Consider the following 27,480-nt stretch of genomic DNA (forward strand, 5'->3'; position numbering starts at 1 on the left):
TAGATACATCCTGAGCGATTGATCCACTGTGCTCGGACCAGGTTGAAATTCCGCTTTTAAGTGACTCCGTACTGACGCGTCCTTAGCCCAAGTGACAAAGTGTGACAGTAGTACATGAGCAAACATTCGACCAACCGTGTGCAGTAATGATATAGAGCTATACTTAGCCAGGTAATCCCTCCTCTGATTTTTGTATATCGGGACTAATATAGCTTCCAACCACGAGCCAAGTACTCTGCTTGTTTGTCCTATCCACCTTACCACTCCTTCTGTGCTTACACTGAAAGTGCAGCTTCCCACTGCTCAATTTTCACCCTTTTCTCCTCACAGCCTAACGCCACTCTCCCCCATTTTGACCTAGCCTTTTCTCTTTTCCCTTCCCCGTGATGTGGACCGGACTGATCATTTGAATAAAACACCTTTCCCTATTTCTCTCTCCTTTTTCCACGATAGTTTATGGTGGCTGAATTCCTGGATTACTTTAATGCTCACACTAGCGACAAGAGACAGGGGCCGCTGTTCATATCCCGTCTCTACCCCCAAGCTCATGGCCGGGGACATCTTTACTATTCCTCATGCAGTTCCGATTTTGTTCTCTCATTTTACTGGAGCTTCACACTGAGGTAAAACATTTTCTGCCCACTGTCCTCCATAATCCCCCTGTCTCTTTTTTAATGGGTGTATGTAGTGCATGAACATATGTAATTGTCCGGACTGTGGCAATGTGGCAGTGCCTCTAAGCTGGCTCATAGAGAACCTAATCCGGATGATGAACCGATGCTGCCCTAGGTTTTTGTATGCATGAAAAAATGGAAGATCTTAAAAGATGCTGCTAAATTGAACAAACATTTCCAAACACCTTCATTGTTTGCATACCAGTGCAGTCGGCATCTAAAAGGTTATTTGGTCAAAACAGATCAATTCACAGTTGGAACACCAACCACCATAAGAGCAAGAGAAGAAGCTGGAAACTTTGCATCCTAAAACTGTACTAACAGCAAAAACGTAGTCAAAGTGAATCTGTGTTATCATCCAGACACATGAGAGAAAATCCCACTGAAAGATTGCATGGCTCATGAGTCTGCAGATACATCTGGGAGCACTGGATTCCCTTGCAGCAAATCAAGCACAGGACAGACCTGATGAAAATCAGAAGCAATATGGTATGAACAGCAACATAACATCACATCACAAAACACTGAACCCTGATCAGAGTAAACAACCAAACCCTATCAGAGAGAGAAGCTTACTAGATTGATACTCTTAATCAGTGTGGCTGCGAAGGGGCATGGAGGAGAAGTGCACCCCACTTTGCACTATATAGATATCATTTGGATGGAAGTACTGAGATGGTCACTGGAAAGCTATAATAATAATACATTTATTGTGAAGTAGTTCAAATTTGAACTTTACACAAAAGATACAAATACATAAAAATCACATAAAACTTAATACAAACGTCACAATCAATATATACATTAAATGTGGAAATCATATAAAATTACATAAAATTAAGTAAAGTTGTACATTTTATATATATATATATATATATATATATATATATATATATATATATATATATATATATATATACAATCAAACACAATACAGTGCGAATATAATACAGTACAATGCCAAAATGGGATACAGGGATAAAGTGTGACATACTCCATTCTTACCCCATTGAACTCTACACACAAAGTGCCTAGTTCAGATGAACACTTACTAGCAAGTACCAGATAACCATGGTAATAATCCAACCTCTAACTACAAGCTTCAGGCGGCAAACGTGGGGGCTAAATCTTAAAGGTTCCCAAGGAGGAGCCCCTCGTGTTACCTCTATAGCCGGCTGAGTGGGTAATAAGCTTTTTAACTTTAACCACACCCTATATAAAGCCAGTTGAGTCCTAATTGAGACCGAGTTTAAACAATAATCCCAAAAGGACTCATCCTTAATAGTCTTGTAATTGTTTACCAGCTTTCCCAGCATGCACATATACAAGGGGCCCAAACAAGGGCACATAGTCAGGACATGCCTAATAGCAATATGGTATGAACACCAACATAATATCACATCACAAAACACTGAACCCTGATCGGAGTAAACAACCAAACCCTATCAGAGAGAGAAGCTTACTAGATTGATACTCTTAATGAGTGTGGCTGTGAAGGGGCATGAAGGAGAAGTGCACCCCACTTTGCACTATATAGATATCATTTGGATGGAAGTACTGAAATGGTCACTGGAAAGCTATATGCAGAGTATTCGAATTTGTACAAAAAACATTGATCGATTAATATTGACTTTGATAATATCAAGATGATGCTTTATTTCTTTTAATGTATGATTTAACTTACACAGTTCACGTGACCAATATTTCACTAATTAGGAACTGACTGTATTTTATTATGTGTTATTTCATAACTTTGAGGTACTGACAACTCAGCCTCCTGTGTAATTTGTACAGCAATTCATACCTCTTTAATATGCCCATTAATAACCAGCAGATAGTGTGTCCAGTTACAACAACTGACTAGATTCCATGATTACCAAAAGAAAAATAAAGTGGGACTAAAAGACTCCTCCTGATTATGAGGAATTCTAGTGGGGTGACCTAGAGGCCTGGGTACCACCCCACGCTAGATGATGATGGACCCCTGGATATTAGGAGGAGGATCCCTGTTTGATAACACTTAGTCCCCTCTACAGGATTTGGGAAATCAGAGATGCTTTCTTGGCTCAATGCTAGCCCAGGCTTCTCAACTCTACAACAAGCTCCTTAAGAAGCTGCTCACGCTTTTGCAAACTAAGAAGGCAGTACCCCATTGCCTACAACTCCTGAATACCAAACAGAGCCATCAGTGGATGGGGCCGGGAGGATTGCTCAGGGGCAACACGCTCTTCTTGGACACATGACGGTGCAGGTTCCATCCCCATGACCGAACTTAGAAACCTCTGGGCATTAAGCGTGTCATAAACAAGCAAATATATATATGAATCTGAGTACAAAGGAAAGAACCAGAAACTATAGCAACAGTCATTGAGAGAGAAGAAGACTTTGGGAAAACCTCAAGCCTTAGAAAGGGGGAGAGTGTGTAAACCCAAAACACTGTGACTGGGAGAAAGAAGAAAGATAGAGGAAACCCTGAAGCCTGCCTTAAAGTGGTCAAGCAATCCATCAAGGGAGAACAGAATAATGGCAAAAGCCAAAATCCCTTTTAAACCCAGCTGTCAGGAAACTTTCGGAACAATTGGAACCCAAAGATTTGAGTTGGTGATCCATAAACCTTGCCCATTTTGTTATTTTGGCCCATCTGCTAAACCCCTTAATACAGGTTCAGCTCTTAGTTATTTTGTCTTGGTCTGATTTATGATCCCTGCCACCTTCGTGAAGCATTTCTTAACTAAGGAATATCGCATAGAAATAAATGACAGACACAGTGATATTCTGACTCACCAGTCAGCGAAAGAATGTTGTTTTAATATAAATGTCAAAAGAGGATTTCATTTAGGTAAGCCTAATTATGGCTAGAAATATTGATGTATATATATTTAAGAGATTAAAGGAAAAAGCCCAGTGATACAAATAGAGCGCAGAGTGTTTGTTAAAATATTGTTTTGTTATATTGTTACATACATGAAATGACTGACATACTTTTTACTGATCTTGTTACACACATGACACTCCTGAAGATGGACATAGTGTCCAAAATACATTGCAAATTAAATTGATTTTCCTTCCCAACATCTATTTACGAATTGTATAAAGGAAGACATGAAATCACTGTAAATAATCCTAAAAAACAGCAAAATAGTTCTACGGTTTTTGGGGTATCCTATGAGCAGAACTTAAGAAAAGTCTTGCCCACAAGGTACCGTCAAATATACCTTGGTTTAGGAAGTATGTTCCCAGCCTTCATTTACATAGACTATGTGTGCTGCATCCCTATATATATTTATTTATTTATAACATTTATAACATTTTTGTAACGCCCAGACCCAAGGGTATCACAGCATTTGTACAAGTAGACAGTGGTAAGCAGACAGTAGAATAAGAGCCACTGCGAATAGGCAGGTAAATATGGAAGTCTAGACAGAACAGTTAATCAAGACATTATTCATACTTATTGAATAGCCACGTTTTGACTAGTTTCTTGAAGGGGGTGTAGGATGTTTCATTACTGACAGACAGAGTAGAGAGTTCCAGAGTATGGGGGTAGTGACTGCGAAGCTGACACCTCCAGCTCTGGACTTTTTGAATCTTGGAATAGGAAGAAAAGTACTTTGAGATGAGCAGAGATGCACGTGCATGGTGTTTTAGGGCGAGGCTCATGTTCAGATAGCTGGGGGCCACGTTGTGTTAGTGTCAGGGTTTTAAATTTGATTCAAATGTTGATGGGAAGCCAATGGGCTTCGCGTCTGGGGGTCGTGATGCGATTAGAGCGGCGCAGACCCAAAGCTGCATGGAGGGCTTTGTTTTGGAGGCTCTGCAGCTTAGCTAGGTTTGTAGAAGAAGTGCCCGAGAGGAGGACATTGCAGTAATAGAGCTTGTTGCTGATAAGAGCTCTCCCGAGCTTGAGACAGTTGGAAGGGGAGAGGTATTGTCTACTCAGTGTGATGCGTTTGGCAACATAAGCAGTGGATAAGGCTAAGGCATTGATGTGTTTGGTCATGTTGAGTTTGGCATCCAGGTAGACCCCTAAGGGCTTAACGTGTTTGAGAACAGGGATAGCAGTGCTGTCAATAGAGAATGCAGAGAGCTTGCTTAGATGGAATGGGGAGCCCACAATGAGGAGTTCAGTCTTATCATTCAGGCAGAGATTGTGGGTGGCCATCCAATATTGTATGTGGACGTAGATCCTGTTGATGATGATGGTCTCCTACTCATGGTTGCAGTGATGGGGATGAGTATTTGGGTGTCGTCAGCAAAGTTAGTGTACGTGATGTTGAGGGATTCCAGGATGTCGACTTGCTTGCCCCTATCCTGCCAGGAGAGACCTGTTTGTTGATGGGAGTGATCACTGGACTTGAAATACATCCTTTTGTTGTAATGCAGAAGGGCTTGACCAGCTAGCTATAAATAAATGATGCACAATGTGAAGAGATCATTGGGATTATGTAGCGGCTCTGAAATAAATTGTTCCTAGTCTTTACAAAAGGGGGGCTCTGCCAGCATCCAAAGTAACTGCTACAAGCACTGTATTTGGCCGCATTGTTCATATTTAGGTTTCATACAAAGCTTGTAAACGTTTTCTGAAAACAGACAATGGACACGTTACATGTGTTTAAACTGCATAACTCTGAATTTGGTTGCCAGAGTACATTTGATAGAACTGTATTGGTGTTTCAGTTCATTAGAATCTAGGTTGGGTGCGGCAGCCAACAGCTCCTCAAAATGCAGGGCACATCTCACAATCCAAGTCCACGTCCTAAGCAGGACCTTCACTGCTCACATCCACCCACCACCTTTCCTGCCACTCCCCGCTACTCACCCTCCATTCTACTATACCCACTCACTTGCCGCCAGTGACCTGTCTGTGTTCGGGTAACGGAAGAGGGGCTCCACACAGATTCCTGCCCTCCATTTCCACGGTGGGCCGGTTAGGTGAGTATTTGTGAGAAACGATGGGTTAAGCGCTTGCGGCGAACGGTTACTGCATACAAATACTTTACTCCCAGCGGACTGGTTAGAAAACCAAGTTGACAATAGTAGTAATACCCCTTGCAGAAGACTTCATTAGCTGGAAATGGCACCAGGCCCACTATGAAGGCCCCTGTTTCGCTCTGATTTATAACTTGGGCCCCGCTGTTACCGGCCAGTCAAACATGTTTTGACTGATTTATGCTTAAATGTAACATTCTCTAAGGGATACAATGGAGTAGAGTAGTCACGGGAGGATAAGCTCAAGGGCAACGTGCTCGCCTTGGAAGCAAGACGACACAGAGCGGCACAGGTTCGATCCCCGGGTCCGCGCTTAATAACCTGTGGGTATTAAGCGCGTTATAAATAACCAATCATACCAATATTACATGCTCTCACACGTGCTGAAAGTGTTATACATGTTTATGTCTGTCCAATAAGTTTGGGTGTTTCTCCCACATGTTTTACCTTTGATTGGTTTGCCGTTGAGTATGCTTTGGTTTTAATAAAGTGTACATGTTTACAATGACACAGAGTGGGCCTCATTAGGAGTTTGGTTGTGTGGGCAGTTTTTGGCAGCGATTCTGTAACTGTCACTTTTGTGGTGATAATAAATTACCACCAATTATATCTCATCACCGAGATCGAGTTTGTATGTATAATGGAGGATTTAACACCCAAAAAGCAGCAGATTTTTCCAATGACAGAATTGCTGGTCGCAGGACATCTGCAAATATTCCCATGGGTCAAATGGACTCCATAATGACAATTAACACCACCTTGCCCCCACTCGTAATCTGGCAATGATTCCACTAGACTGAGTGGTGGTAATGGCACATGGGTTTGACGTGTAATTCCACCTAAAATCATGAAATTAACGCCATGCTCGGAGTGAGGTCCATTGTGTTTTATATGTCTGCCTTTATGGTGCATTCATGGTGCCTTTAGGCGTGCCAAAGAAAAGTACAAGCCCCACAAGTCTGTACAGAGTTCATTGTGTGACTGCTTAACCCTACTGCTCTGGCACGTAGCGGGGAAACCACATCATGAATCCATATGCGCAGATAGATGTGTACATTGTCTGACACCAAATATGTGCCGTGCATACACTATAATCTATGGGGATCATTTGTTATTCTGTCCATAATGGGAGCAGGCACATACCCATAGAGGATTTGCATGTGTGCATGCATGTCTATCCCAATCTAAAGAGGAAATACACCATTGTCAAAGCATAGGTGCAGAGTTCGAGCTTGGCCATTGCCTAGTCCAGAAAGGGAAACACAAATAGCTGTGGTCGTTAATTGTCTACAGTAGGAAATTGCACCTGGAGCTCAAATAATAACAGCCCTCTAACATTCCCAAAATGTTTTGCATGTGTTTGTCAAAGGAGGATCTCAGGAAAGTTTTGGAAGAATGCTTCTAGAATTCTTTTGAGAATTCACTAGAGTAGTGCCTTTGTCATCAGATAGTAATTTTTACAGTAGGTTTCAATTGTCAGAAAAGTATATGTACGGCCTTCGGCACTCTTCTCTTTAACCAACCTGGGCAAATGCCAATAACTACTGAAATGGATTTGCTACTAAATCGCTCAAGCATTGCGATCAGCAAGGAAACTGCTCAAAGCTCTCTTAAATGATATAGAAGATGCCAAAAAGGCACCATTAGCATGACCCGCAGAGACCAGTTGCCGACCAAGCCTTCAGTGGATCTGCATGTTATTCCTGTTTGGGTGTCACTCAATACATATTTCAAGAACTGCTGCTTCTCAAAGTCTCAGTCGAAGGGTAATAATTCTGATAATGATTCTTTGTCCAGATTTATTATATTTATACGGTTGCCCTTGCATGTCCTTATCTCTTGGCATCCAGAGACCAACATTGGGGCGAAGATGGAGCCATTTAAGAATGCTCATGAAATAAATTAAGCATTATCCCAAGTATAGTGCTGGTGATTTATTGACAATAATGTGACATTTCTATCAAGAAAATGTTCACCATACTTGCACCAATTCTTCTCCACATGTTCTAAACCTTCTTTCAATGAGTCAGCAAGAGATATTTCATTGATTGGAATGTATTGATCTACCAACAAGTCTAAAACAGAAATGCAATGTTCTGTGCCACTCCAGTCTTCAGCAAATGGTGCAAGAAGCTGTGATATGTCTTCATGTTTGGGTGAAAGAAAAAAAACATTAGCTATAATCTTGCCATACCTTTTCACAATTCAGTCACATTCACTATGAAGATGTGTGGAACAAACAAAAATATTAAAAAAAGGATTGACATAGAAATAAAGTCCAATTAAAGTTCTCTAACTAACAAAATTATACATGACGTATTCAGAGAGCTCCATGTGGACTCTAGTAGTGGCAGAAAGCAATGAGATTCTGGTTGGGCCATGTGCTGTATATTTCTAGACCTGGTAAACAGTCATACCAGTGGCAAAGAGAGAGTAACTGCAAACATGACAATGTTACCTGCTGGTTCATCCATGAAGAATGCAAGGTCTTTCTTTTCTTCTTTTTCCTCAATGTGATCATATGTGATCTGGGGGACAGCTAGTGCACTCTCTGCAGGATTGTTCATTGGCGTGGGGCCATTGTCACGTCCAGGTTTCCCTTTTCTTTTATACCTTCTGTTCTAGAGTTCCAAAAACAAAACATTATATTTAATAAGTAAATAGCTGTTAAGAATAGCATTACAGAAAGGTGATTGGGAGATAATTCAGTTCAGATTTGGAACCATTTTTAGCTGCGGGACTTCTTATTTTATGGGGTATAAATGTTATTGAACATAAAAAAAACTGTAAATCTGTTGAGAACTTAAGTGTAGTTTAAACTTTCATCTGAACCCATAGATGGCTGCCTGAGAAAACCTGCTGGAAATGCATTGCTCGATGAAATCACCAATGTTGATTTCGAAAGGTTTTCATTATATTACACTTCTTGCTTTTATTTTCTATATAGATCAGACACCCTGCAATACAGTTAGTTCTTTCATTTTTTCCCATATTTCCTGTTTGCGCTTCAGGCTTTCCCTTAGAACCTCCGTTATCTATCTCTGTACTCTTTTTGCCACCAGAAACACAGGTTTTGTTTTTCTCCTGCTGAAATCAACCCATTCTTCTGGCAGAAAGGCACTGAAAAGAAAAGTACTGTGCGGTATGATCAAAAGGATTTTTCTGTTAACATAGCATTTGGTAGTAACACATTCACAGGGCACCTCATCTAGATGACAGTCAGGCAGGAACCTGAGACTGTGTTCTTTGGAAATAAGTAATGTTTCCAAGATTCAATTCAACAGAAGGCCACTGATAACTATAACCAGCAAAATGAAAATAACTACTCCTGTTGAAACTAGTACACATCTGCTGTAAGCCTGGAGAAGGCCTGTTGCTAAACTGGAAACACTGTAAAAAAACACATCTTCTTAAAGGCAGTACACTGCATGATGGTAATTGGTGTTGTAAGGGTGCAGAAATAAGGCTCAGATACAATGGTGGCATGATTTTGGGTATACACTTTTATTTACTAATAAAAGCTTTGAAAAATACCTCCCATTCCTAGGGGTTTCCCTCGGTCAAAGAAAACTAGTGAAATTGTCTGAAAGACCAAATCTAAAAAGGTTGTCACTGTCATGTCTCAAACCTACCACTGTCCCTAACACTAACAATCTAAGGTAACTGTGCAAGGATTATCTTTTCTCAAAGTAAAAAGTCTTCTTTGTGTTTTCAACCAACAAAAAAGCTCCCAGCCTCTCTGGTAAAATAATGTTCCAGATATACAAGATTCCAATGCTAGGGTTGTGCTCCTTTCCCCTAGACAACTTCTTATCTTATGCTCATTCCTTAAGGGCACCTGAGCCCCTTTTCTCTTAGATGATAAAATGTACCTGGGCAATTCACAAGGTAAGGCGTCTTGTGTTCTTGTTTCTTTATACCAGCAACTTGGCACAGTACGCCATCAAGTGCAGGATTCCTTTTGTCAGTTCCGGGGTTCTTTATCCTCTTGTTTTTAATCTCTCATGTGGGTGCAAGTCCCAGACTTGCAATACTTTACACGGCTTGGTTCACTCTCCTGCCAAGCCAGTGTTTTCTCATCTACTGTCTCTCTTTCTCTCATAGGGTCCCAGACCCTCTTTCTCTCATATGGATGCAGGTCCAAGACTTAGTCACTCTCCAAAAATACAGCTCTTACAACTTTGCTTCACTTGCATTACTTGCATTCAGGGTCCCAGACCCCCTTATTCATGACCTCTTGTTTGGCTGCGGCTCTCAGACTTGCACTGCTGTGTTGCAGCCACTTGTTTCACTCTCCTGCCAAGTACACAACTTGTTCAGAATCCCAGATCCTCTTATTCTCTTATTTGGATGTGTGCCCAGACTCGCATGGCTGCATTGCATGCACTTGGTTCACTCTCCTGCCAAGTATACAACACACTCAGGGTCCCGGACCCTCTTATTCTCGTTCTCTTACTTGGGTGTGGGTCCCTCGCATTCAGTTGCATTGTATACACTTGGTTCACTCTCCTGCCAAGTATGCATCTCGTCCGAGACCCTCTGCTTCCAGCTTTATATTCTCCCTGTTGTTTAGCTGGATCTCCTGCACCACCCACCCTGCATACCTGCTTCCTTCCTTCTTATGGGTACCAGCAGTTCCTGGACAACTACATCCCTCTGTGAGGTTCCGATAATGTTCAGGCTTCCAGTGGGGTCTGCAGTGGTTCTAGAATCATCCCGGCTGCGCGTTCTCCTTCTTGCGCATGTTGGTGGGGACTGGGACGTCTAGAGGATTCCCTCGTTGGCAACCTGAGTAGTCATCTCCTGGCGGAACATGTTCGGTTCTTCGTTACCTCTCCGTTTGGCTTCCCTTGCAGCTCCTGTCGCTGCTTTCCTGCACGGCTCCTGCATTTCCTCTTCAGAGTACCGCTCTCTCTCGTCGGTATCCCAGCTGATCTTCTTTAAAGCTCCCATGTGGGATTGTTGTACTTCTTTAGACCCATCACTTATGGTAAGAAGCTAGATTGCTCAGTCTCCTTCTCCAGAGTGATCCTTGGACTACCGGTCATCTTCTTCGTCACAGTATCAATTTCCAACTTATATGTAAAACACTTTCTACTTTTTGGTCTCTCAGTCTTGTCATATATGTTGGTTTGACTGACTTGACAACAAAACACATTATCTTGATCTAGAGAGAGGGAAGGAGGATTTAGGGTTGAAGAAGGTTATTAGGTATGGACGCAGGGTCATACCGCTTTCTCTGATGAAGGTCGGCCCCAATCTCATAGAGGGACCCTCCCTCAGTGCACCACCCCCAGTGGGGCTATTGTACTGTGGATGCACTGACCTCGCCCCATGAGAAAGGTCTCCCCCTGCAGAGAAGGGACAACATTCTCAGAATCGTCACAGTATCTACAAACCAAAATCATTAGCAACTCTTAGTCCGTGGGTACTCTCCGCTGTACATTTAAGCATTTAAGTACACTATGTGCATCTCCTGGACTCCTCCTTCACCCCAAAACCAATTTAGTGCTGGTTTCTTGGCATCTACTTCCCCCTAAAGACTCATGTTTCTGGGCCTTCCATTCACACATGACCCCTTTGCTATTTTGTACCACTCTGCTTGATTTGGGCCCCTTTTCCTTGACACAGTCTCTATGTCTATGTTTGTATTCTCAGTGCTATTCTTCCCAAGGGCTAATGTTCCCTTTTCCCCAACATTCTCTCAAAATGTAAGGCACCAAATAATAGGATCGATACTAACATGCATTGTCCTCTACTGTCAACACCCAAACCATCAGAATTTCCGCATATTTGAACAATTGAATTTTTTAAGATTTGAGCACAGTAGGTTAAAGCAGTTCAACAGTGTGCTTTGTCATGTTCTACTTATGGGACCAGAAGAACAGACCAATATAGAGCTTACATTTAATGTCTATTCAGAGTTTCTCAATGCAGTGCCTTGAAGGGGTTTGGGAAGATTAGACAACTAAAGTACACTATTTTCTCCTAGGAGCTCTCTCTTCCTCCAACAAGTGACTCCTCCAGTCTCTATGTTCCTTTCTCTCCCTAGATCGGTTCACGGGTGTGTAAAAGTATTTTGTGTTAATCATTCATCAGAATGGCAATTCTTTAAAGTCTCTGGGTTCTCAGCCCACATAAAGAAATGTCTTTTGAAAGGCTCTTTGCCTATCTCCTGAGTCAGTCAGAGCCTCTTATGAATGGAAACTATTTTGTAGAGGCAGAAGTCTCTTGGTTTGGGTGGTGTAGTGTAGTGGGTAAGGTTGACATTCACTGGTTTCTTTGTGAGCTGTTATCAATGTCTGTTGGTGAGTCACCAGAACTTTAGTCATTGTCACCACTTGGTTCTAAGCTTCTTTCCAGAAACAATGTTTGCATTTGGTTAATGGATATTCTACCACCCTTTATTTATGGTCCTTGTCAGGCAGCCATAATTCTCTTGCCCTCATGCCACAGGCCTCAGTCCTTTCCTAGAGGTCGCTCATGGATATCCTTTTTCTCTGGATTTTCAATTCCCCAAGGTCTTGGGAAGGGCTGTTGTGCCTTGTTGAGCATGCTCCATTTCCAGGGGATTCAGGGCTTAGCAGCGTCCCACCTCTCCTCTAGTCTCTCCAGGCTTTGCACCGCTTTCCCCCAAGCATCAGACCCCACAGTCTTCCTCTCTGGATTCCTCTCCTTGGATTTCAGGATTCATGACAAGTCCCTACAGGAGCTTGGGTTTCAGGATTTATGACAAGTCCCTTCTGGACTTTGGGCTTCAGGATTCACCACAGGTCTCTCTGAGGCCTTAGCTTCAGGGTTCATATCAGGTCCCTTCGGGGGCGGGGGGCAGTCCCTCCAGTATTCCTCGATCCAGCAGCCTTCCATTGTATCAAGGGAGAATCAGCAGGTATATCTGCTTCCTCATGGGTCCAATACACAGAATATACTTTCCCCCCTCATTTTATACCCACGAGGCTTTGTGCTGCTTTTTGGGTTCAATGTGTAAATATCCCTGGAAAAATATTGCGATACAAAAATATCGCCATATTTTTGTGCCGATATTGAGACATTGACCCTGCGGGGGACACCCCCCACAACCCCTGCATTATTTTTAAATTGGTGGGGGACAGCCCCGCAACCCCTGCTCCCACAAATCATCCCCCCCCAAAAATATTGCCTATGGTGTTCCCGACGACCATATATACGGCGATAATTTTGGTGGGGATAATATTACCTGATACCGCTATTTGGCCAGCCCAGATAGGTTACTAGCCAGGTTTCTGGGTTCTCTCCCCTGGGATTAGCTACTGACCTTACTAGCTCTGAAATGAGGTTGCAAAGGAGTCTGCATCTTGGACGTCTTTTGATCAGTGGCCACAGCACTGAGGCATCACAATGTCTCACTATCTTGGAAGATTTGTTGTTCCAGTCCATGAACCACTTTAAACCAGCATAAAGTGTTCTGGGAATTGAAGTCCTGAAGTTGATAGACAGGTTGGGTTGAATTGGGAAGAAAGTTATTGCACCTTTCTTGGACCCCTGGTGGGCATGCAGACATCTGTCTCCGACGTTTGAGGTGTCCCACCTCTGCCCAGCCAGTGGGCACCTGGGCCATGCACTCCACCATAGCGGCGGCAGCCAAATGCAGTGACACAGGAATGATTTGAGCACCCTTTGTCGGAGTGGGGGACAAGACTCCAGTGAGGCCCTCTCCATTTATTCTCTGGACCCACATAAGGTAACAGCGAGCATAATGAAGTGTTAGGTGTTCATCCATCTCACCACATACATGAACATACAAAGGATGATTAAAAATAGGACATTCTGAATGTGAAATATTATGAACAACTACAAGCATATGAATAAGCAGAACACGCATAATGTGTAATATTACGAGCAAACCAAGCATATGAAAACAACACTCATAATGTGCATTATCGCGAACAAGCAGAAGCATACAAATATGCAGAATACTCATATGTTCAATGTCATATGAACATGCAAAGGTGTTGAGTTGTGCGTCCCGAGGACGAGGCGTACCTGTATCTCCAGGAGTCTTGCGTGCCGAGGTAGCCAGGTCGTGATAGGTGTAGACAAGTAGCTGATGAAGTCTTTCGCTAATGAAGAGAAGTGACGCAAAGAACCGACCCCGGACCCGTCCTGTAATACAGGATTGAACTGGGGCCAGCTCCTGATGCCACAAATGACACTTCCCGATATTAACGTGGCGCCAGAACAGTGCAAGCACTGATTGGGAAGGTCGTAGATGTTACTGGCAAATACTGGCAAGGTATCCCAAGCAGCTATCCAGGATGGTGAAGGTTCAAGGTAGCCAGTACAGGTAAGCAGAATGTTCAAGGTACCTAAATGCGAGTAGCAGCAAGTCCAAGGTACCAATGCAGGTAAACAGTGAGTCTAAGGTACCGGTGCAGGTAAGCAGAGAGTCCAAGGTACCAATGCAGGATGAAGAACAGGGATCCACAGAAGCCGGAGAAGCGGACCAGGACCACAGGAACCCCAGCAGGAGGCGGGCAACTCAGGCAATTCGAAAAGGAGCAGGAAGGGGAACCAGGGGGAAGAGACCAGAGAACACAGGAGAACAGGTAAGGGAAGGGGAAGAAGGAGGATTGACTAGAGGAGGAGCAGGAAAGGACCCAGCCCAGGACCAGGATCAGGACCCAAGAACCCCAGAACCGGGGAAGCGAAGCGGAAGGGAACCAACCGCGTTGAGACGCGATGAAGAACAAAATCGGATCGCTTAAGTAGCGGTCCTGTGTGAAACCGAGGCTTGAACCGCGCTGCAATGCGCATGCGCTAATGGGTGCCGCCGCGCGAACGAGTCTTGGAACGCAAACTCGCTCGAACAGCTACGTGAACGGCACCCGTGCCCTACACGGGTCAAGACAGAGAAACTCCGCCGGGGGAATGTGCCCAGAGCGGTGCGTCGTCTCCACAACCTGAGACGTGGGTACAACTGCCAGGAACCAGCACGCCCCCTAGAGCCCCGTCGCCCCGCACAGGTAGGTGTTCTAACACTATGCTCCCCACCAGAAAGACCCGGAGCACCCGGTTTCCAGGGATTCCTACGAAAAAATTCCCACAGTAGTCGGGGGGCATGGACGTTCTCATAAGGCTCCCAAGTACGATCACAAGCAGGGTAACCCTTCCAGTCCACCAAAAACTGAAGCCTACCCCGGAAGAAACGGGAGTCACAAATCTCCTGCACCTCAAATTCCGGAGTGCCCCCAACATCTATAGCCGCAGGTCGGGGATGTGAACGACCGTACGGATCAGAACGGAATGGCTTAAAGAGGGACACATGGAAGACGGGTGAATCCGCCAAGACTGCGGCAGATCCAATTTGAATGCCACAGAGGAAATTCGTCTGATCACCCGGAAGGGTCCCAGAAAACGGGGTGCTAATTTAGTCGGGAGATTGTGTACTGGTAAATTCTTAGAAGAGAGCCATACCATGTCCCCAACCTGGAATGCTGGCTCACTACTCCTTCTCTTGTCCGCCTGTGCCTTCATACTCTCACGTGCCTTAGCGAGGGCTCCCGTGGCCTGGATCTGATTCTTCTGAATGTCAGCAACCATCTGATCCGCAGAAGGAACCGTACTGGAAGGAACAGGATGAAATGGAATCAACTTGGGATGAAGACCTGAGGAACAATAAAAAGGACTCATTCCAGTGGCAGAGTGTTTAGAGTTGTTATAAGCCACCTCCGCTAGGTCCAGATGTTTAGCCCAGTTGGATTGAGAAGCATTGGAAAAACAGCGTAAGTATTGCTCCAAAGTCTGATTAGTTCGCTCAGTCAGGCCATTGGATTGTGGATGATAGCCGGAACTGAGAGCACGCTGGATTCCCAAGTGACGACAAAGTTGCTTCCAAAAGGCAGAAATGAACTGAGATCCGCGGTCTGAAATAATCTTCTCAGGAAGTCCATGCAAGCGATAAATGGAATGTAAAAAGGCCTGGGCCATACTACCGGCTGAAGGCACCTTCCGGAATGGAATGAAATGGGCTACCTTAGAAAAACAATCGATGACCACCATGATGCAAGTATATTCTTCCGAGGGAGGGAGGTCCACAATAAAATCGGTGGCAATAGTATGCCAAGGATATGGTGCTCTCTCGGTGGGTTGGAGAAGTCCAATAGGTTTCTTTCGTGGAATCTTGACCTGGGCACACACTGGGCAACATTCCACGTACTCTCTTGTCTGCCTAGCCCATCCTGGCCACCAAAATTGGCGAGAAATCAGTTCCTGAGTGGATTGAAAGCCGCGATGCCCCCCAATCCTAGAATCGTGTAAAGCTTGCAGGACGGCAGTCCGAAGTACCTCAGTGGGAAGATATAACCGATTGTGAAAGAAGAGTAGGCCACCGTTCTCCCTCATTAGAGGGTGTTGTAGAAGTAAGGAATACTTGGGATCCTTTAATGTGTCCTGTAGGATGGTATCCAAGCATTGAGATGTAACCAACACGAAGTGTTTAGAAGGAAGTAATTGTTGAGCTCGATGTTCCAGTTCAACGTTGTTCTCCAAAGAGCGAGAGAGAGCGTCAGCCTTCAAGTTGCGTGACTGAGGAATGTAAGAAATCGTGAAATCAAATTGGGAAAAGAACAAGGCCCAACGAGCCAAACGAGAAGTACGACACTGTAAGGAGCGTAGATACTGTAGGTTCCGGTGATCAGTGCGTACTTCCACTGAGAATCTTCCCCCCAGAAGATGGTGACGCCATTCCTCAAATGCAACCTTTATGGCCAAAACCTCCTTTTCAATGATTGCATAATTTCGTTCACTGGATGTTAACTTCCGGGAATAATAGGCAACAGGAACCTCCAACCCTGTCTGTGGATCGTCTTGAAGTAGGACAGCCCCAACAGCAAAATCGGAAGCATCTGCCTCCACGATGAATGGCCTGTTCTCATCAAGATGATGTAAAATCGGGGAAGTACTGTATGCCTCCTTAAGTTTCTTGAAAGCACTGGTCGCTGCTGAATTCCATATGAACGGAGTCTTATTGCTAGTCAAATCTGACAAAGGAGCGGTTACTTCAGAATAGGCAGGTATGAAGCGCCGGTAGAAGTTGGCGAATCCCAAGAAACGCTGAAGAGATTTCAAATCATAAGGCTGTCTCCATTCCTGAATCGCCCGTACCTTGGCCGGATCCATGTGTATTCCGGATTCACTAATGACATATCCAAGAAATTCGATACTACTCTGATGAAAGTGACATTTCTCGGCTTTGGCATATAAGTGATTATGATGTAACCGACCGAGAACCTCCTTCACATGACGTAGATGTTCCTCTTTCTCTTTGGAGAATATCAATATATCATCGAGATATACCCATACGGATACTCCAATCAGATCCGAGAAAATGTCATCCATAAGTCGTTGAAAAACGGCCGGAGCGTTGCACAGACCAAACGGCATTACACAATACTCAAAATGCCCTGCTGGGGTCTTAAAGGCCGTTTTCCATTCGTCGCCGGGTTTGATACGTACTAAATGGTATGCCCCTCGGAGATCCAATTTAGAAAATATTCGGGCATTCCGCAAAGATTCCATAATGTTGCGTATCAAAGGCAGAGGATATCGATCCTTTCGTGTGATGTTGTTTAACTGCCTATAATCCACACAAGGCCGTAAAGTGCCCTCCTTCTTTTTCACAAAGAACAAAGGGAATCCCGCAGGTGACTTAGAAGGTGTTATATAACCTTTCTGAAGACAGTCATCCAAGTATTCTTGCAGAACTTCTCTTTCATGGGGTGATAAGGAATACAATTTGCCATGGGGAATTACTGCATTGGGCAGTAGTTCTATGGCACAATCAAAGACTCTGTGAGGTGGCAAAGGAATGGTACCGGGTTCAGAAAAGACCTCATGGTACTCATTGTAGTCGGAAGGTACCGAAGACAAGGTACACACTCGGAGCGGTCCTGATCCTTCCGTCTGAGTGGCAATGGTGGAAGATCTGGTACTAGGTCCGAAGGTACAACACTCCCGACCACATCGATTGGAAGCGAAGGTCAAGGTACGGGAGGCCCAATCAATAATGGGGTTATGATGTAATAGCCACGGTAACCCCAGAATTATCGGGTATGAGGGTGATTTAATCACATCAAGAGAAATCAATTCACGGTGTTCAGCAATCTGTAGCTGTAGAATTCCGGTATGTCGGCGAACCGGACCGGAGGCCAAAGGGGTTCCATCAATTACCTCCACAAGAGTAGCACAACCTTTATCAAGCAGAGGTATCCCGTTCTTCTTGGAAAATTCAAAGTCCACATAATTACCTGAGGCTCCACAATCCAGAAGACCCAATACTGTCACTGATTTACTGCGCCAGGTAACCCTGATCTGAAGAGCCATAAGGGCCACCGGAGTCATGGGTGGATGGGTCGTCCCAGGAATGGGAAGGACTGAAGAGATCGAAGGGCCTGTCACTGCCTTCCTCCATCGTGACAGGCCTATTAGTTTTCCAACTTCTTGATTGGTCGCAATGGACAAGTACTGAGAAAATGTCCGGCAGTACCACAATACAAACAAAGACGGAGATCTCTCCTGCGTTTCTTCTCGGCCTCCGATAATGGTCCTCTTAGTGCCCCTAGCTGCATTGGTTCTAGACCCATCTCCGAACTGACAGGTACGCCTCCAGCCTGAGGAAGAGGTCTGGGAAGGAACCTCTCTAGCCGACGTCTCTCACCTCTTCGTTCAGCCAGGCGATGGTCAATACGTAGGACCTGCTCCTGGAGTAACTGCAGAGTCTCAGGTTCGGGTATGTGAAGTAACTCGTCCTTATATTCTTCTCTTGACCACGTCTGAACAGAGTCTTTTGCGTTACTTCGGGCCATTGAGAGTCCGTAGCCAATTGGCGGAACCGGCTTATATAAGTGATGATATCGCTGGATCCCTGTCTTAAATCCATCAACTGATTCTGTGCCGTAGCCGCCAAATTGGGAGACTGAAAAACCTCCAAAAATGCTTTCTCGAATGCCATAAAATCATTAAGAATGGGGCTGTTAGCAGACACCAAGGGAGAAGCCCAAGCCAAGGCACTTCCCGTTAGATTTCCCAAGATGTAGCCAATCTTAGCCCTTTCTTGTGTGAACTGTGATGCCCGGAACAAAAAATGTATCCTGCAATGGTTGCAGAATTCTGCCACACGCCTAGGATCACCATCAAATTTCATGGGTGCGGTAGTAGCCATTGGTGTCTCCACTTGTGGATTAGCAGGGGTGCCTTGCATGACCATCTGGCGGAGATTGAGATTCTCCTGACGTAATGCCGCCATTTCAGCTCTTAAGGCTCTGACCTCGTCATGGATATCCTGGGATTCCTCCATCTCAGTCTCAGAACTGGGGGTAAGGCGTCTCAATCTGTTGAGTTGTGCGTCCCGAGGACGAGGCGTACCTGTATCTCCAGGAGTCTTGCGTGCCGAGGTAGCCAGGTCGTGATAGGTGTAGACAAGTAGCTGATGAAGTCTTTCGCTAATGAAGAGAAGTGACGCAAAGAACCGACCCTGGACCCGTCCTGTAATACAGGATTGAACTGGGGCCAGCTCCTGACGCCATGAATGACACTTCTTGATATTAACGTGGCGCCAGAACAGTGCAAGCACTGATTGGGAAGGTCGTAGATGTTACTGGCAAATACTGGCAAGGTATCCCAAGCAGCTATCCAGGATGGTGAAGGTTCAAGGTAGCCAGTACAGGTAAGCAGAATGTTCAAGGTACCTAAATGCGAGTAGCAGCAAGTCCAAGGTACCATTGCAGGTAAACAGTGAGTCTAAGGTACCGTGCAGGTAAGCAGAGAGTCCAAGGTACCAATGCAGGATGAAGAACAGGGATCCACAGAAGACTGAGAAGCGGACCAGGACCACAGGAACCCCAGCAGGAGGCGGGCAACTCAGGCAATTCGAAAAGGAGCAGGAAGGGGAACAAGGGGGAAGAGACCAGAGAACACAGGAGAACAGGTAAGGGAAGGGGAAGAAGGTGGAATGACTAGAGGAGGAGCAGGAAAGGACCCAGCCCAGGACCAGGATCAGGACCCAAGAACCCCAGAACCAGGGAAGCGAAGCGGAAGGGAACCAACCGCGTTGAGACGCGATGAAGAACAAAATCGGATCGCTTAAGTAGCGGTCCTGTGTGAAACCGAGGCTTGAACCGCGCTGCAATGCGCATGCGCGAATGGGTGCCGCCGCGCGAACGAGTCTTGGAACGCAAACTCGCTAGAACAGCTACGTGAACGGCGCCCGTGCCCTACACAGGTCAAGACAGAGAAACTCCGCCGGGGGAATGTGCCCAGAGCGGTGCGTCGTCTCCACAACCTGAGACGTGGGTACAACTGCCAGGAACCAGCACGCCCCCTAGAGCCCCGTCGCCCCGCACAGGTAGGTGTTCTAACAAAAGGTTACTTAAAACCAGGACATTCTGTCTGAGCAAACAAATGCACATTGCTTTCTATGGCAGAAGATAAGAACTTATAAGTGAAACTGCGGGATGTGTCATGTGGGGTGGATCGATCGATTGGTTGATGAATAGAGCCATAGAAACATAGGCATATCGATCAACAAGCACACGCATGCAGATGAGGGGTCTCCTGTAATGAGTAATAATACAAACAAAAAAGAGCAAATCAATAAGCAGAAGACTCACAATGAGTAATAATACAAAAAAGCAGAACGCCTGCAATCTATAATCTATAATAATACAAAAGGTCTCCTAAAAACAGGACATTCTGTCTATGCAAAAGACATTCACATAGCTTCCTAATACAGAACATAAGAACTATTGCATTGAATATGTGTAATGTGAGAGAGAGAGATATATAGATAGATAGGCCAAAGGTCAGGCCCAAATATAGGTCGGCCCAAGTATATAGGTTTAATTTGCGTGATTTCTTGGCACCCATCTACATTTCACGGTGAAGTGGTTTATGCTAAAAAATAAATGTGACCTACTCATCCGCCAAACTAGAGATATTAAGCTATAAAAAAAAAACAGAATACCTGTACCGTTTAATGTGTTATGCTATTAACAAGCAGATCACCAAGCAGGACATTCTTAATTAGTGATAGGCGAACAAGCTTGAAAAACATTTGAGCCAGTCCGTGCAATGGGGGTTTGACTTGGCTCGAAAGATTAAAAGCATTTGGAGCTGAGGATCGAAATGTTTTGAAATTGTTGATCCCACAATTTGAATAGTTCGCATTGATACAAGTATTTCATGGTTTGACTCTGCTCAATACATCTATTTGGTAATGAAGGATTCTAGGCTACTGTCCCAGTAGCCTCGATTTTAGTATTACTGGTGGCTAAGGAACTGATTCAACAAGGATATAAAAATTAATGCAAATGAAAAAAGTGCAGAGTATGCGGACTGGGCATCATTGAGGAAAGCCAGTAGAGCTTGAGAGGAGACTTCCGCTCTGATAACATCCTTGATATGGTCTAGTTCCTCCTTACGCTTTATGGCCCTGTTTGGAGTCACCATGGCTCCATGAAACCATGAAACCTGCCTAATGTGTCGGGCTGGGATTATTACTGCTGGCAGAGGTTTGATGGATTTTCCCCCCTTCCGTGATTCTCCTTACTCCATCAAGTGTTCCTGGAAACCCACACTCCGTTGTTCTCTCTCGTACCCACCACCAACCTTCTTCCTGGTGTCTCCTCTTACAACATCTCTATGTTAGACTGAGCAAATGATACACTTAACACTTTGTTTTAAGGTATTAAACAGGTTTTCTCAAGAAACACTGGAGTCTTTGCAATGAAAAGTGTGTCAAGGATGGTCCACTGCAGAGTGGGGTTTCTTCTGGTGTTCAACTTCTTAATGGTTAAGTATTCTAAATCATAAAGTCAAAGCCTAGTATTACGAGTGCTTGTCCCTCTTGAGACACCTCAATCTACAAACAAGGTACCAAAGATATAGGGCCTCATTCCGAGTATGGCGGTAAGGGATAGCGGCCACCGCTAACGAGAGCGGTGGCGGTAATCCCTTACCGCCATACTCCGACTTCCCTTTGCGCCATGGAGGTTTTAACACCTGCTTTTAGCAGGTGTTAAAAACCATGGCGCTAAGGGACCTTGATGTTAATTACGCCACCGTAATTTACGGTGGCGTAATTAACGCCTTCCCCACTCCCATTATGCCCTATGGGGCAAGAATGGGAATGGGGAAGGGTAAATGGGGATTGGGGAATTACCGCCCCGCCAACCTTGGAATGGGGCGGTAATTCCGCCATCCACCAAGGCGCTGCCGGTCCGGGTACGGCGTCAACCAAGGCGTTAATAGCGCCATTGGTTAGCGCCGTACTCGGAATGAGGCCCATAGACACATCCTAATGAGTCTACCCTATGCCAATAACACAAATATTCCAAGTTTTAGGAAAAAAAGGAACTCTCAAATCCTATTCTCAGATGTCCATCTTTAAGCTCATCAAAAACATTAAATGTTCCCCGTCTGTTTGTGGGATGGAAATGGAAGTGGTACAGAAGTGGTTTATTGTGCTGCTTTTCCATTAAAAAGAACATGTATGAAACGGTTGGCAACAGCATTTCATGCATTGTGCATCTCATTGTGTCTATTCCAAATAGGTGCAGGGGAATGGGAATATGTTCTGCTAATTTCAAAGAGAATTCCATTTGTGGATTCAGGATGCACTTTGAAATGCAAAGAAACATCCCCTTACATTTCGCAAATGTGGTGTAAAAGGCATCTGAATGCGCAAAGAACCATGAGAGTGACCTGACCATTTAAAGGGTGCTCGGTGGCAGCACAAACAATGCACTGGTGGACACACATGCATGCAATAGTGTCTGAAGCATGCACCCAGGACTAATATATAATAGGCTCTCAGGACCCATGTTAGTGCTGGCAGCACATTCACAGTAATGTGCCCATGAAAGACCCATCACTGTGTAATGTTACAAAGAAAAAAAAATATTTCTATCCCTGTTTGAGGGATAGAAATGCAAGCGGGACAGTAGCAGTTTACACAGCTGCTGCTTCGTTTAAAATAATAGGCACGACAGGGTTTGCAAAGACACTGCTATGCATTAGGCATTCCCTTACCACTGTTGCAAATATGTCCTTGGGAACATGGATATTTTGTACGCATTTCAAAGAGAAATTCGTTTGTGGATTCAGGATGGACTTGAAATACACCGAAATAGCCCCTTATTAGCTCAAACACAAAGGGGGTTAAAGGGCATGTGAGCTTCTGTGATGTGATCATTCAGACGCCCTTTGAGAATGTGGTCCACCTTTTTTGGTCAAGCGTTGTGATGGGGAAACACATCCCAACACTTGTGCGATTTTTTTAAAAAAAATGTACTCCATACATTCTTAAAATCCACATGAAGTCTTTAAACCCAATTAGCTCAAATTGGCTTGAATTGGACATTTAACGACTTGGCTCTAATCTGCCAGTGAGTCATTACTGTTGAGGCTCAAATGGCTTGAGCCGATTACAAACTTTTATTCACAGGTTCAAATCAGCATTCGAGCCAAGCACTCTAAAGCTTGCTCATCCCTTCTCGTAATTCGCAATATGATGCGCAAGCACAACCACACAAATATGCAGAAACCTTGTAATGGGCAATATTATGATCAAGCGCCAACATATCTCAGATTAGCAAAAAAGTACCCATACTCCGCAAGGGTTCTGTAGACAGACAAGATAACACTCTGATCGATTGTTGAAAAGCAATGATCCTGTAGGTCGCTGTTCCGAGTCGCTTATCGCTTGATGTGCTTTGCGCTCGGAAATAAAATGCACTAACAATGGGCATGTGCGTTTGGCTGGCAAACCACAGCACAGACGTGGCGGGGATTTGAGAGTTGGAATGCTGCAGCATACTGGGATTTGGTGTGCGCCTCCCCACAATTCAACTCACGGAGGCGCTGCGCAGTGCAAATATCCCAGAAACTGTGTGCACTGCGGCCTTGAAACTTAGTTTTTAAGGCCCCTAAGGGAGTTTTGTCCCTTGCATCGAGATGCTTAAAATGAGCTTCATCTGGTCCTTCTACAACCACATTGATGTTTCACCAATTTCAGGCAACTGTCTCATGTGTGAAGAGTCTAAAATCCAGGGAATGGGCTATGGTGTCCAATTGTGATGGAGCCAACAATGTCCGGAGTATCCTAACAGGTAAGTATGCAACTTTTGGTGCAGATTGGTGGAACGGTGTGGAATTTTATAAAAAACAAACTAACTGATATTCTGATTAATACATAGAGGAATCGAGGTAGAGATATATAGAAAGACAGACAGACAGTATTTTGAAGCATTTACTGTTGCATGACTGCTATGACATCCCTACACAAACACACTGATACATGGACACACACGTGCACACAAACATACACAGCACAATAGGATATAAGGATCCTTTACTATAATGAAGCATTAATGGTCATGTCATGAATACAAATTACTAGCTGGCACTCCAAAGGTGTTCTCAGGTATCTAGACCAAAACGAGGACATATCATGTATCAACCTGTGAGCAGTGTATTAATCTAATTCAAATTAAAAACACCCATTATAACAGACAATAATTCATGTAAAATTAATTGAACAATTACCCAAACAAGCACAAAGGAGTTGTTCCACCATAACACCCCTTTATTTAACCATCATGGTAATGTTGAATACTGTCAACCCTCGCTAACATAAAGCAAAACCCACATATTCAATCAGTCTGAAATATATACATATGTCAACATTATACTTCTCTTGTTTTAGCGCCATGATGCCATTTCTAATGTGTATATTTTTTTCGCTGTATAAGTGATTTTGCCATACAATACCAGAGCATCAATACTTTCACAAAAATAAAATGGTTACGGAGACATTTACATTATATAACAGCTGTTAATTCATACAAAAACTTCATACACATTTAATTAAAATATAAAATGTATTATTTAAAAAATGAACACACTAATAAACAGCAATCAACAAAACAATGTTAAATCAAATAGAGGGCGAGTTAAGGTCACATCATTAGAGGTTTTGAAGATGATTACCTGTTTTATTGTGAGAAGTTTCTTTAAACTGTAATACTGGTATTTCCAATGTGTGTAGCTTTTAACTTTTTTGTAGGTAGTATTCCTTAACTATTTTTTAAAATGTATTTATTTTTTATTTTTGATATGCACAGGTAAGCTAGAGCCTCTGCAGTCAACCATATCCATCTTGTACTCATGGTGGCCCTGAATCATGCTATTCCCATCTTCATCTTGTATCCTGGCTTGCAACATTATGTGTTACTACTGACTTCTGCAATTGTATTTGCTCTGCACTCTTGCTTCTCCACTCTTTCTGACTGCTTACTCTCTGTTCTCTCCTCCTTTCCTTCTCCCTTTTCCTATCTCCTCCCCTTACTTTCTTCTGTGCACTTACTCTATCAGAATTGTCCCTGGACCTAATATTATAGCAACCTCGTCTGTTTCCGCCACCCTCCCATTACTGTTTTTTCCCTCCTCACCATCCCTCCAGCACTATCTGAAATGTCGTCAGGCCTAGTATGATAGTCACTTTTTTTGTTCCCCCCTCCCTTTCTGCACCCCTCTCCCTCACCTTTTGTTTTTCTCCGGCTCTACCAGAAATGTCGTCAGGCCTAGTATGGTAGTCGCCTGTCTGTCGCCATTTCCTTCCCACTCTTCCCCACCCTTCCTTATCTATGTCTTACCTCTTGCACTATCTGAAATGTCATCAGGCCGAGTACGATAGTTAATTTCACATCCTTACTTTTCATGGCCTGTAAGAATGTGGTTGTATTTTCCCTTGTTCCCTCCCTTGCATTGAAGCGCTTTGAAACACATTGTGTATAGGCGCTATATAAATAAAAAATCATATCATTGCCAGGAGCCACAACCAGACTGGATAGTCTCACATTCAGGCATGCTGGAAAGATCCAAACTCGAACTCCAATTCTTAACATTTTTTGAAACCTGATTATACTTGTCAGGGCACACAAAGTGATTCAGTGCCTGTACTTAAAATGCCGGAATCCTTGCCACTGAAAGTGTACATAAAGAGTGTGGGTGGGTGAATAGCTGGTTGTTGATCACGAATGTGAAAGAAGAATGCAGACTTTACCTCACTCTGATCTGCCCAATCCTCATCAGCTATGGATTAATATGCAAAAACACGCAAATATTGAAATGGGCCTTACCATAGTTACTCCGTGAAAAGATATGGCACTGCACACACAAGATATTTGTGAATCACAATTTTTAAATGTTTGAAACCAATTGTTTGATTAGAACTTCAGGGCATATGTTTTAGAACATTTGTGCCAAACTTAGCATTTTAAAGCACATTTTGCAAATATCACTTGTCAAAACGAAAAGCTTCATAGTGCCAGAAGTAATTAAACTGGCCCGCGTTGGCCTACACATCCGGCCCATACTCGCAGGAACGTCATTTAGGGGTCGCAAAATTGAAGCTCCTCGGCTGTGGCCAATGCCATGTGGTCATTTGAGCTATTTGTCTTTCTGGAATTCCATGCAACAATTGCTAGACTCATTAACGGTTTATTTCAGGGGGTGAGTCACTGATTTCGTCTGTTCTTAAACACCACAAATTCACAATGCTGACAAAATCATCCAAAAAAGCATTTACAGTAGAATAAGCATCCATTTCGGACTATGAATTTTGCTTTTTTGCAAGTTGCAGTTATAGCATGTTTTTTCTGCAGATACATATGGTGATCCATTCTTATATGAAATGTATACCACGTATTGTAACCATATTTTTCATAGTGTACTTAGAAACAATGCTATGTGATGCCACTTCTTGTTTTGTCAAGGGGTAAACCGTTGTGTTCCATTGCTTCTCGTAATGTCACTTTGGGGTGGGGGTCAAATGACATCACTTCCTGTGATATCATCAGAGGTCAAGGGTCATGTGATGTCACTTGCGCTACCGGTGGCATTTTGGTGAAATAACATTCCTGCATACTTGCCTGTCGTACCAGCTCTTTGGACATTGCTCTGTTACTCTGAAGGCCAGTCAAACTCCCTGGGTTCCAGATCCTGAGGAAACTGCTGCCAAATAGGACTATGTTATAATAGTCCCCAACAATCAGTGCTGGCTGTTACGACAAAAACATTTTGGATTCTAGTTTCAATTTAGCCATCATAGGTTTTGGGCAGAATTTGTGCCAAGCTAAAAGTAAAACTGTCTGAAGATGGAGCTCATGTCATGGGGATAGCTAGCAACTATGCTCAAAAAGAAAGTAGGGTCTCCCGGAAAGCAGTGAATTAAAAACAAGTTTCAATGTTTGCTCCACAGCCCTTAGTTCTATAGCACCAAGGCAACGGAAAAATTAAAAGGTTTACGATTTCCTAAATCGCTGCTTTAACATGTCAGTGTTACCTGTGTTAAAAAAAATGTTTTAAAAAAACATTGCTGCTTCTTTTAGAAGCAATATGGCAGTGGATGCATGTAATACGTCCCACAAGTGCCAAGACAGCATAAAACAGTAACAATGTTACTGGGCGGGAAACCGTGAGCACACAAGAGCCGAATTTGTTATCGTTCAATCAAATGTTTTCCAGACTGTTCTTGAGCCAAGTACTGTTCCGCCTGTGGTCCTGTAACCAATACCCCACATCTGTGCCAATATGGGTGTTTCCACCTGCCAGAATAGCTGTGCGTGTCAAGTACATCAAACTATGCACAGGCAGTCCAGCTGTTTTCAATAGCTGGCTCCCTCCTGGTACTGATTTGCTTCACTCGCCACATCTTAGCGATTAGGGGCCGCAATGAGAATGAAACCTCTGCCACACCCATACTTATAATTATTTATTGTAT

General features: G+C 43.9%; 1 protein-coding gene across 1 annotated transcript in view; it reads right to left on the reverse strand.

Annotated features, from left to right (window-relative positions):
• Positions 1-27,480, reverse strand: part of LOC138514489 (platelet binding protein GspB-like) — a 1,350,980-nt gene that overhangs the window by 234,493 nt on the left and 1,089,007 nt on the right. The window contains exon 11 of the mRNA XM_069629971.1: positions 8,122-8,284. Coding sequence (XP_069486072.1) covers positions 8,122-8,284 — 163 coding nt within the window. The remainder of the gene's footprint in view (positions 1-8,121; positions 8,285-27,480) is intronic.

Source organism: Ambystoma mexicanum, chromosome 12 (assembly GCF_040938575.1).
Source record: "Ambystoma mexicanum isolate Mex_15411 chromosome 12, UKY_AmexF1_1, whole genome shotgun sequence".
Lineage (NCBI taxonomy): Eukaryota > Metazoa > Chordata > Amphibia > Caudata > Ambystomatidae > Ambystoma > Ambystoma mexicanum.